The sequence below is a fragment of the Lissotriton helveticus genome, chromosome 4_1, assembly GCF_964261635.1.
Source record: "Lissotriton helveticus chromosome 4_1, aLisHel1.1, whole genome shotgun sequence".
Lineage (NCBI taxonomy): Eukaryota > Metazoa > Chordata > Amphibia > Caudata > Salamandridae > Lissotriton > Lissotriton helveticus.
The window spans coordinates 1,319,209,329-1,319,222,011 of NC_136063.1; the positions used below are offsets into that span (position 1 = coordinate 1,319,209,329).

Below are 12,683 nucleotides of genomic sequence, written 5' to 3' on the forward strand. Positions count from 1 at the left end.
GAAACAGGCTAGGAAAATGCAAATAAGTTTCGAGGTGAACCTGCCAAAAGGGCAAGGTCCAACACCACCTATGTTTCTTTCTTTATTTATTTATAAAGAGCCTGAATCACCCCAACAGGGGTATCTCCACGCTATTACTGCCATTACCAACCAAGGAGAGATGAATCAGGACAGTGTGGTTTTCAGCAGCTTTCTAAACCCCAGGAAGTTAGTGCATTGATGCAAGTGAATAGGGAGTTGGTTCCAATAGAGTGGAGCAAGGTGGGGGATAGCTTTACCGCCCATGCAAGCCTGTTTAAAGCGAGGGATATGGAGGAGCGCTTTGGACCCTGACTGGAGGGGCCTAGATGGCATATATCTGGCCAACTTATCTGTCAGATAGCTAGGACCCAGGTTGTTTTTAGAGATTTTTAAACCATACAACAGATCTTAAATTTTATCCTCTTCTGCACCGGAAGCCAGTGTAGTTTTTGGAGTAGAGGAAGAGAGGCTGTTCTAGGAGGGGCAATGGCCACCAAGTGGGCAACCGTGTTCTGGACCACCTGCAATTTGTTTAAGGAGGTTTCCTTGGCTGAAATCAGCAAAGCATTGCAGTAGTCCAGGCAGCTTAAGACCAATGCCTGGATCAAGGTTTTCCCTGTGGAAAGTGGCAGGAGAGGAAAGACTCTTCGAAGGAGACTGAATATGATAAAGCAGGCTGCAGCAGTAGTGGTGGAATACTCCACCAATGTTAATTTATGATCTATCCGGACTCCTAGGTTCTTTACCGCCTGTTTTGGGGTTGGGACAGAACCTAGTTTCTCTGGCCACCAACTAGGAGACCACCTCACTGGTGATTCTCCAAACAACATTATTTCTGCTTGTTCTGCATTAAGCTGAAGAAGGTTATCTCTCATCCAATCCGCAATGACTTTCATACCCTCCGAAAAGGTGGTCTGAATGTTGGTGTTGGTTTTGTCAAAGTAGGGAAGACGTTGAGTGTCATCGGCATGACTTTTTTCAGTCTGGAAATTGAGAGAGTACCACGCTGTCTGAAGGCGTCTAGTGAACAGTGGGTACTGTTTCAGGGGGGGCTAGGAGGTCGACAGTGGATTTCATACTAGCATTGAAGGAGGCTAATTTCCTCCACACCATCAGAATCAGAATTCTGTGGTGGTATGAAAGTATCTTGAAACTGAGTAGGCGCGAGTCTGTGCCACTGTTTATACCTCTTTATAAGGTGTGTTTTGGAAGCTATATATTCTTTAGGGCCGCTAATTCGGAATTCGATCAATGAATGATCTGACCATGTCAAAGGACAGGTTGCTCCACAAAGAATGTTGGGGGAGTTGGTTAGAATTAGATCCAACATATGCCCTGCCAGGTTAGTGGATTCATTGTTTATCTTAGTTAGTTCAAGTGTGGACAGGTCGGTCAATAGTGAGGAAGCTTCTGGGTTAGCAAGATTTTCACTGTGCACATTGAAATCTCCGAGAAGTAAGAAGTTTCTGGTCGAAATAACATAAGGGGAGATGAGATCCATGAGTTGGGGGGCAAAGTTGGTAAGTGGTCCCGGGTATCGGTATACGAGAGCTCCTTTCCAACTAAGTTGTGAGTGGTGTAGGTCAATTCTGAAGACTAAAATTTCCAATATGTTTAATTTGCAATCTTCCACTGTCCATTTTCCCCTATTATTTTCTTCCCTACTCGACTTTAAAAGCATAAGATATTTTGTAGAAATGCAAGGCAATTTTCCCTTTTCTCTCTCTCTGCCTCTCATTCAAACTGATCAGGGATGCATAGACGCTATCTCTGACACCAAGCAGTGCTGGGGCTTGACGCGATGCTCTATTTCTCTCTCCTCCCTGTCTCTCTCTTTACACCCCACCGTCCATTTTCCACTGCCCACCAGTCTTCTTTAATGGCTTTGTGAATGCTAGATATTTTTAAAGTTACGCTGGCACTTCATAGGCACTGCCATAGCCAATAGCAACGGCAGCCATCTTGGAAATGTTTTCATACCTGCAAGTGGGCTACTAAGTAGTATGAAGCAATGTGACACAACTGGGTGGCCATCTTGGAATTGTTTTTTCATACATTCAAGATGGCACAAATATTGGCAGATGCAGTTTAGCATGACAACCAAATGTGATTTTGATATACTTAGGAGTATAAAAAATGCCAATCCAAGGTAACTGACTGCTGCTATTGGCTTCACCAATGTCAAGTGATTCTGACAAACAATGGCAAAGCAAAAAGTGGCTTTATGAATGCATTTTATTGCAAACTAGCTTACCCGTCGCGCGTTGCTGCGATCTCCGAAGAAAGGAAATTCAAGAAAACTCGTTATGATAACATTCAATTTACATTGTGTCATTTTTATTGAAACTTATTCATTTTAATATGGAAAACATTTCAAAGTGTTGTTTTAATTCTATTTATTTATTCGAGTGCTTGTGGATACACGATTTTTTGTTTTTCCGTCTGGTGCGTACATCAGTATTCGAAAGATTATGAGGGCCCTGGGGGGCCGATATTTAAAAACAATTATGCCAGAAATCTTTGCGGGAGTGTACTCAACAACTTCCCAAAGTTTCCTGGCGATCGGATAAATGCTGTTTTATTTCTATTAATTTATTTGAGTGCTTGTGGATACATGATTTTTTGTTTTTCCGTCTTGTGCATACATCAGTATTTGAAAGATTATGAGGGCCCTGGGGGGCCGATATTTAAAACAATCATGTCAGAAACCTTCGCGGGAGTGTACTCAACAACTTCCCAAAGTTTCATGGCGATCTGATGAATGGTGTTTTAATTCTGTTTATTTATTCAAGTGCTTGTGGAAACACGATTTGTTGTTTTTCCGTCTGGTGCGTACATCAGTATTCGAAAGATTATGAGGGCCCTGGGGGCCGATATTTTAAAAAAATGTATGCCAGAAACCTTCGCGGGAGTGTACTCAACAACTTCTCAAAGTTTCCTGGCGATCAGATGAATGGTGTTTTAATTCTATTTATTTATTCGAGTGCTTGTGGATACACGATTTGTTGTTTTTCCGTCTGGTGCGTACATCAGTATTCAAAAGAATATGAGGGCTCTGGGGGGCCGATATTTAAAAGAAATTTATGCCATAAACCTTCGCGGGAGTGTACTCAACAACTTCCCAAAGTTTCATGGCAATCGGATGAATGGTGTAGTAATGCATAAAGGACAGACAGACAGACATACTTTTGTTTTTATATATATAGATAATACACATGGGGTTGCATGGCACTTGAAAAAGAAGAGCTGCATTGCATGTGTCTGCAATTTCTGATTCCATGTTGAGATAGGGTGTGTTGTCCTCACTGTACAGAGTGGAGTAGTTGTACAGTTGTTTAGATAAACCATTGACAAATCCAGTGTGTGATAGCTATGTATTATAGATAAAAAAGACTGCTTTAGTTTCATAACATTGCAAAATGACCTACCTCTCTGTATCCCTCTTTAGAGTATTTACTATCTCTTTCATAATCTGTGAAATGTTCAAACCTTCAAAGAAAAACAATCCCTAGTTAATTTCCCAATTTCTTGTCGATCTCCTATTGTATGTGTGCACTGTAACGGAACCATGCCATTGCAAATCTGCCTTTAGTGAGAAACGTGGAATTCTGTAAAAAAGAGGAAACAACTTTTCTTATTGATGTAGCAGGGGGTACAAAATAGGATCATGTATGAATTTGCCTCGTGATCTATTTGTGATCTCTGATTCAGCTGGAGGCTGAAAGGATCCAGCCAAGCTAAGATTCGGGTTCTGCCTGATCGCATGATGCAGTGAGTATAATATGGGAGATACCTCAGCTCATGATGCCAATAACTGGGAAATGTGGGATTGTGGGCACATGACATTCACAGTATATAATGGGGAGTGGCTCATGTATGAAACTGGCTGGCATGTGATGGGACATTCTGTGCACATTAAAGCATTGGCTGGAAAATGGGAGCTACATGCCAGATTATGTCAATGATTTACATGATTTACATGTGCTGGAATTACTTGGATCATGATGACAATGACTACAAATATACATTTGTTCTTAAAATGAAACAATGGTATTGGGGCAACATTAATGTGCCTTTTTTAACTGAAAAGTTGTCACTTGTAGAAGACTTATATGCATTAAAAAGGAAGGTTTGGGCCTGGCAAAATGTTTATAGTGCACACACGGGCCCTGCAATGGCAGGCCTGAGACCTATTTAAATGGCTACTTAAGTGGGTGGCACAATCAGTGCAGCAGGCCCACTAATAGCATTTAATCAACATGGACTAGGGACATGTAGTGCAATTTACTAGGAACGTATAAGGAAACTAAATATGCCAATTGTATATAAGCCAGATAGCATGGTTTAAGCATATAGCACAAGCACTTAAGCACCAGTTAGTATTGGTAAAGTGTGCAGAGTTTTAAAGTCAGCAAAAACTGGAGGTCTGAAGGCAAAACGTTAGGGGGAACCATGCCAAGGATGCTACATCTAATAACTGCTATATGCCAATTACTATTTTCTTTTTAAACATCACTCATTTTTCCCTGCTCATACTGGAACACTTGATGGCATGGAGCAGCTATCAAGTCCCAACCTCCACACTTTATTTTGGATGGGGGAGAACCATTATTGCCCTGAGAAAGACGGAAGAAAATTTTTCATTCTTATCTGGTGGTAATTGGTGGTGAAATGTTTTCAGCTGCCAGAGAGCAAGTTGTCCTATTACACAATCTAGGTGTTGAAGGCAGCAAAATATATGACAGTTAGGAACCCTTACCCTTAGGAGAAAGGGAAGCGGAACCTATTGATGACTTTGAAATATCTGTGCCAATGCTAGAAAACCATTTCAACACTAAAATAAATGTAGTATTGGAACATCACAGATTATTTTCAAGAACTCAAGGAAAGACCGAAAGCATTTGTAACTATGCGGCATGTTTGATAACATTAGCATGCACCTGTGATTTACGTCCCTTAACAGACTCATTGCTTAGGGACCAATTGGTAAGGTGCACACATAATATAGAAGTTTAGGAGAAGATACTAGTGGAAAAACCGGATCCGAAGAAAACAGCTGCTAATATTGAGACTATGGAGAGCATAGACATGTGGGTATGGTAGATGTGTGATAATGGACCAGCAGTATCTGACAACCCTGTTGCTGAGATTGTTTGCGAGAACCCTGAGAGTGTGAACGAGAGAGCTTGGCTACATAAAGTAAAGACGATTGTTAAGTAGTAACAGAGACTTGAGTGACTAAAGTAAAATGCTATCGGTATGGTAATCATGGTCACTCTTCGAACAGTGTGAATTGTTATGCTAGAAATTCCTTTTACAGGAAGTGTGGGAAGAAAGGACACTATACTTGTATCTGTAAAAGTGACAAGTCCCACAATGTCAAGAATATTACAGAGATTGTGAACAAGTTCGTTTTCAATGTGAAGCCTAGTCTGAGTGAGGTGGATACTGATTCAATAATTAGCCCTTAATGTTTAATCAAGTTGGATATAAATATGTGATGGACCAAGCACAACGGTTGGAGATAAAAATTGGGAAAGGGGGCCCTAACGGGATGCCAGATGTATGATTTTAATGTACAGGTAATCGAAGGTAGCTGAAGAAGTTAAGGTTATATTTTCCCTCGCTCCCCAGGACTCCTTTACACCAGAAGATCAGATGAGATCGTGAAGAGGATTAGGGAGAGTCATGCACAAAATAATATGTAGATGGGAATTGTCAATGAAGTTTTTTCCCAAATTTGGGTTACAAGTGGCGTTATAAACAACTTGAGCATCACTCGTTTTCTGTTTGATGTCACTTAGAATCCCTCAGTGGAAAACAAACCCGTTTAAAAAAGCGGCTCACCTATAATTCAATATGTTTTTTGTTTTCTGAATTAGCAAATTATATTTTGGAATATATTCCCGCAATGGCGCTCTTGTAAAATTACAATTTTTCAATATTCGGATCATATAACTTTACAGTTTCAACTCTATAATCTCACGCTTTATTGCCACAAGCTCATAGTACAAATATTAAAAAGTAAATAAAATGCAGGGGAGGTTACTCACTGGCGGAATAAATTGCTCATGCGCTGATGAAAATATATATGCAGTTTTTTGCAATGATTATGTCGTTGTCACTTAGGCGCATTTTGTGCATGCAGATATATTTTATGGGTGCGGATCCTTTTGTGTCCGGAAAAATCTTTGCAGAACTACAATCCTTTCCCATGCAATATCTGTTTGTCCATGACAAAACAAACCTCTTCTTTGGGAAATCTTTTCATTTGAATCATGTTGCAGTAGTTTGTTGACCAATCTCATCACAACTGTGATCACCTTACAGAACATTTGTAGATTATAAGAAAGACCAAAGAAAAATGGCAATAAAAGGAAACGTCAATCAACAAAGTGAGACATCCATACCTTTATGGGCCTGTGGATACCAGGACGCTTCCATCGTAGGTAAATCTGACCAGCAACGGACAACCCAATAAAGAGCCAGTAAGTAAAGCTGAAGTAATCAATGAGTGTGTATATATCTTTCACACACAGGAAGACCATTGTTATGAACCCCTGTTAACAAAATAAATAGTGAGTCACAATATACGACAAACATTTGTATGAAGGAAGCAGTATAAATCTGCACTCATCAGTTTTCTTTACAAGTGAATTGGAATAAGTATTTAACATGAAAAAAGACTATCAAGAACACATGAAAATACACAGAAACAAGCATTTTGCTAATTTAAAAAAATGGACAACTTTGAGCACACATACACAAACATACACACACGCACCTGCATATGTGCACATAGGCACATTAGAGGAAGTGTACAAGTCACGCATGTATTACTACCGTGCAAACGCTAAATTCCATGTTACTACCACAGTACAGTGTAAATGAAGTGAAAACTGCTTACTGCCTCCATGAATATAATGCCTTTGTGAACGACTATTACACTATAACACACAATGCACAAACATGGTAGCATATAGTAATCTGTAGGGATTTATTGCCATTGATGAGGGAGAGGAAGGGCAGCAAAACAGATCCGAGGCTTTGAATCTTGTGAGTCATCAGAGTCAGATCAGGAAGGTGGGCAATGGGGTATTGGGCAGTGGTCTGCTGCCTAGGGTTTATGGGTGGTCCAGTTTTTTAGGGCCTCCGCTTCATTCCTTCCCTGCCAGGCCATCGCACTGAGTCTGTGGTAGGTGAGGATGTAGTGTTTCTGAGAATTGAGATTCTAATAGGTTTACTGTTCTTAGAATCGGGATTTTATTAAAGACAAGGAGGCTAGCATTATGCATATAACTTTTATTTCCCACTTCTGAGCAGGTCCTTTAAAGCTCATGGAATCTTTAAACATCACAATCCAAAAGAACTGTAACCAACATAAGTAACACGAGGCCACCATCTTCCTCCTCTTTTCGTTTGCTTCTTCCAATTCTTCTTCAAACAATCTCCTTAAATATCCATATGAAAAATATCCAACATTCAATTCTCTACAAAAGAAAAAATTCAATTCAATACAAATTCTAAATAAACACAACACTCTTGACTTAAATATAAAACTTTTTTTTTTTTAACCAAGAACAAAATAACTCAACTCTAAATAAACAAATTTACACCCAGGGAAGGGTGGGAGGGATAATGCTAGCCTCCTTGTCTTTAATAAAATCCCGATTCTAAGAACAGTAAACCTATTAGAATCGCAATTTTATGTCAAGACAGGAGGCTAGCATTATGCATGTTTAAAGCTTTTCTAAAACACATTTAGAAACATGATCCACTGATTTAAAATAGAATCTTTTAAAAGTAGAAGCAGACGACCAGTCCGCTGCCTTCATAATATCTTCCAACCTACCACCCAACATGCTTACCTTACTAGCCATAGCTCCGCGAACCGAATGCGCAGTAAACTTACTCACATCCACACCTGCCTCACTCATAACACATTTAACCCATCATGCAATAGTTGCATTTGAAACTGCCTTAAAAGTTTTCACATAAGAAATCAACACTTAATCTATCCCATCAGCCCTATTCTCCAACATTCTACCCTCATATTCTTTTAAACATCTACCCACACACAAACAGGAACAATCATCAAACGATGAGTAGAACACAGAGGGCGACATAGTCTTTGTCCTTTTACAAATTTCAAACAACACACCATTTGGCTGGTAAAACCTATGAGAAATCTCCAATGCTCGAACATCAGAAACCCTTCTAAAAGAAATGAGGCCCAATAAAGTTGCTAATTTCCAAGACAACTGCCTAGAATCCAAAAAAGCATTACTTGGCCAAGCCATGAATAACCTAAGAACCAAATCCACATCCCAGAGTGATTTATATTTTGATTCAGGTGGTCTCCTTACATGAATACCTTTCATAACCCTACAAACTAAAGGACTCTTACCAATAGTGGATCCATGAATTAAAGAATGGCCGGCCGAAATTGCTGACCTATAACAATTAACCGTCCTATAAGACATACCTTTTTCGAATAGACTTGCTAAAAAAAATTGCTATTTGTACATCATCGGCTTCCAAAGGGATCCAAACCCCTTTCCATGCACCAACACAGCCATACCTTCCATGATCCTCTATACCTTCTTCTTGTTCCTGGAGCCCAGGACTCGAATAATAACCCTGCAGCCGTTCCAGAAAGGTCTCTGAATGCTCTTGAACCCCTGATATCTTCCAAACCAGAAGGTTGAGAGAACCTGACTCCACCAAAGGATGTTCTTCCCCTTCCACATTCTTCAAAAGACCTCTGAAAGCCCAAATTACTAAAGGCTCCGACACGGCTAGTTCCATCCCCGAAGGAAACCATGCCTGACTCTTCCAAAAAGGAGTAACTAACACTAGCTGACATTTCTGTTTCCTTACCTGAACTAAAACTCTCTGAATCATTGAAAACGGGGGAAATGCATAACATCTCCACCTTCTCCAATCTTGTTGAAACGCATCCACTGCTATTGCTCCTGGATCCGGTCTCCAACTCACATACTTCTCTAGCTGATTGGTCAATCTCGATGCAAATAGATCCACTTCCAATGGACCCATCCTCTTCATCAACTGTGCAAAGATCTCCCCTCTCAGCTTCCAATCGCTGTAATCCATGATATTCCTTGAATTCCAATCTGCCATCACATTCCAGACACCTGGTAAATATTCGGCTTTCAATCCAATCTTGTACTCTAAACAAAACTCCCAAATTTCCCTTGCTAAATCTGCAAGATCCCTCGACCGGGTACCACCCAGTCTGTTTATATAAGAAACAGCAGATACATTGTCTCTTCAACGCAAATAACCCTGCCTTCATCTCCAAAGTATTGATATGAGCTACCTTCTCTGCTTGAGACCAAACTCCACCAGTCTCTTTCCCAAGACCAAAAGCGCCCCAACCTAAGTTGCTCGCATCAGTCTCTAAAACAAAATCCAGCCAATCACCAAAGATCGCCCTTCCATTCCATGCCTCCATGTTTTCCTTCCACCAAGACAACTCCTCTCTTGCTTCCTCTGAAACATCCACTATGTCTCCATACTATAAACCTCTTAACAACCCTTTTGTCTTTAATCTCTGTAAAGCTCTGTAATGAAGCGGACCTGGAAAAATTGCCTGAATCGATGAACTCAACAAACCAATTATCCTTGCCAAATTCCTCAAAGACAACTTTTCTTGTAATAACACTTTCTGCAACTCTTGTTTTATCTTCCTTACCTTCTTCTCTGGAAGACATAACTGACATAAAACAGTGTCTACCATGAAACACAAAAATTCCAAATTCTTCTTAGGCTCCAAAACTGATTTCTCTAAATGTATTAAAAAACCTCAATCCTGAAGAAAAAACATCACAAAATTCAACTCCTCCTTCAATATCATTAAATCCTGATTCATTATCAAAATATCGTCTAAGTAAACAATCATCCTTATTCCTCTCTCTCTTAAAAAACCCACAACAGTCCTCATTAACTTAGTAAAACACCAAGGCGCAGAAGAAAGACCAAAAGGAAGACTCTTGAATTGATATAACCGACCCTTCCATCTGAACTGAAGAAATCTCTGACTTCCCTTTGCAATCGGAATTGTGAAGTAAGCATCCTTCAGATCCAACTTCACCAACCAATCTCCTTCCTGTAAAACATCCCTCAACAAATGAATTCCTTCCATTTTGAAATGTCGGTACGTCACAAATTGGTTTAGACTTTGCAAATTTATCACAGATCTCCAACCCTTTCTTTTTTTCTCTACTAAAAAAAGAGTACTTACAAACCCTTTTACTTCCTCTCCTACTTCTACAATCATATTTTTCTCTAACATCATACAAACCTCATTCTCCACTATCAACATTAGCTCCTCTTGAAACCTCAGCTCCATAGGCTCTTTTTCCTTGAATTGGAACAGAAACAAACTCTACCTGAAAACCTTCTACTGTCTCTAGGACCCAAGCATCTTTTGTTACCTCTTTCCATTTTTCTTTGAAATATTTCAACCTTCCTCCTACTTCATTCGGGATAGAAAAAATACCAGTCCTCGTACTCACCCTGGTTTTGATTTTGTGACTGTCCTTGTCCTCTTCCTCTACTTCCACGTGACCTGCTTCTTCCTCTTTGCGAAAGAAGTTGTAATTATTCTGTCCTCTACCGTAACTTCCTCCTTGGCTTTGGTAATGGGCTCTGTTGTTTCCACGGCCGGCAGTTTGGCCCCTTCTACCGGCCCGTCCATAAAAACTTTTGTTGTGACTGAAAACTCTACGCATATTAAATTGCGCTCTGTCTAAACTTGTGAAAGTATTCACAAACTTCGATAATGACTTAACCATTCCATCTCCAAAAAGAAGGCCCTTAGCCTCTTCACCTGATTCTCTATAAGCCAGATTTCCCAATCTTGGATTAATCCTCATAAGGATCGTCTTCCTTCTTTCAGAAATGATGCCTGCGTTTGCATTTCCTAAAAAACATATTGCCCTTTGGCACCAGCCTCGCAATAAAGAAAGATCCAGATCAATCTTTCAAATATGCCTCCTCAACTGCATACATTTTTTTTGCCAAAGGACCTAATACGTCAAGAACCTTATCTTGACATTGTTTCAAAGAACGGTCCAAACCCTTTCTAGGGTCCTTCCCCATCTTAAAAAGATAAGTTATCAAATCAGGATCTATGTTTGGCGTCATCGTTATTTTATCCTCAATATTTGGTCTTGAACACTCCGCTCTCATAATATTTCTCTCCTCTATTTCTAGAGGCTTCCGCAATCTTGCCTTAATGTAATCAGCCACATGCTCAAGGGGCCACCAATCCTTACCCCTTGGGTGCCTGATCTCTTTCGGATTAAACATCATTTCACCATAAGGGTCAACCACAGCATTTTTTTACACTTTCCTTCACATACCCTTCTTTTTTATCTTCTAAATCATCTTTGTAATCCAAACCTAAGATATATTCATCTAATTCATCATCACTCTCTGCATCTCCCGATGCACACCCTCTCCTTCCAGTGAAAAACTGGCTCTCCATTGTACCGCTCAGGATACCCTTCTTCCTTGAGCCGCTTTGAACGCCACTCAAATTCTTTTTCTTTTCCAAATGCTTCTTTTTAGCCAAACATTTCCCCCCTGGTCCTCTTTCAACTTCCTCCTCAGAAATTGAAAAATACTCCTCTTCTTCAACATTCCTTCTCTTCCCTAATACTTGCTTCACTGATTCCTGAATTGACTCCTTTAATTCCTTACTTATCATATCCCTAATCATTTTTTCTTGCTCTCCGCCTGATGACTCAATACCAAAATACCTCAGTCACACTTAAAAAGGGGGAAACCTTTACTGAAAAACCTCTTAAAATAATTTTTCTCACCAAAAACACCACTTTCTTCTCAAAAACAGTCTCTTTCACTGATCTTTCCTACCACTCGGGAAAAAAACGATCTCCGTTTCTATGGAAACCTGCAAAAATGCCAAATTCCATTAGAAACAACCTCCGTCTGCTCAAGCAAGCTCCAATCCCTTTAGAAAACTGCCCAAGCGTAAGCCAATCAGCGTTCACGCCTCTTGCGTGAACGCGTCATAAATCATTCTACTCCTCTCGAGCCCACGGAAGAATTACCGGTAAGCGCGAGCTCGAATTCAAAGTAACTGCCTCCTTTACTAAGTGTGCAGCGACACCAATTTAATTAAATAAACATCCCGATTTCGATGAAACTCGCTTACATCCCAAAACAATCAATCGAAATACCGATGCCTGTAAAATAGAAAAACGATAAAAATAGACGCGACAATAAACACACTACAAATATCAAAACATTACCATCGTACCCATGAATAATCAAAAACGATGTTCTCTGATAATAAGCAGTTTCATCCATTAAACCCATGATTAATTTAAATAAATAATTTCAAAGACTTCCCTTTTAATAAATGAACAACACCAAATAAGAAACTCTTTAAAAACACAACATTTAAAAAAAAGTCAAACCATTACATAACTCATACACCCATAAATTGGTTATCAACCATTCCTTCCAATCATCCAAACATATACTTAAGTATACATAGCTAAAACCCAAGAATACTTATCTGCTCAGAAGCAGCAAACAAAAGAGGAGGAAGATGGTGGCCTCGTATTACTTATGTTGGTTAAAGTTCTTTTGGATTGTGATCTTTAAAGATT

The 12,683-nt window shown here is 39.7% G+C and overlaps 1 protein-coding gene across 3 annotated transcripts in view; it reads right to left on the reverse strand.

Moving 5' to 3' along the window:
- The window catches only part of LOC144829100 (Y+L amino acid transporter 2-like), a 715,256-nt gene that overhangs the window by 20,171 nt on the left and 682,402 nt on the right, over positions 1-12,683 (reverse strand). For all 3 annotated transcript variants that reach the window (XM_078687904.1, XM_078687903.1, XM_078687902.1), the window contains exon 8: positions 6,432-6,581. In XM_078687904.1, coding sequence (XP_078544030.1) covers positions 6,432-6,581 — 150 coding nt within the window. The remainder of the gene's footprint in view (positions 1-6,431; positions 6,582-12,683) is intronic.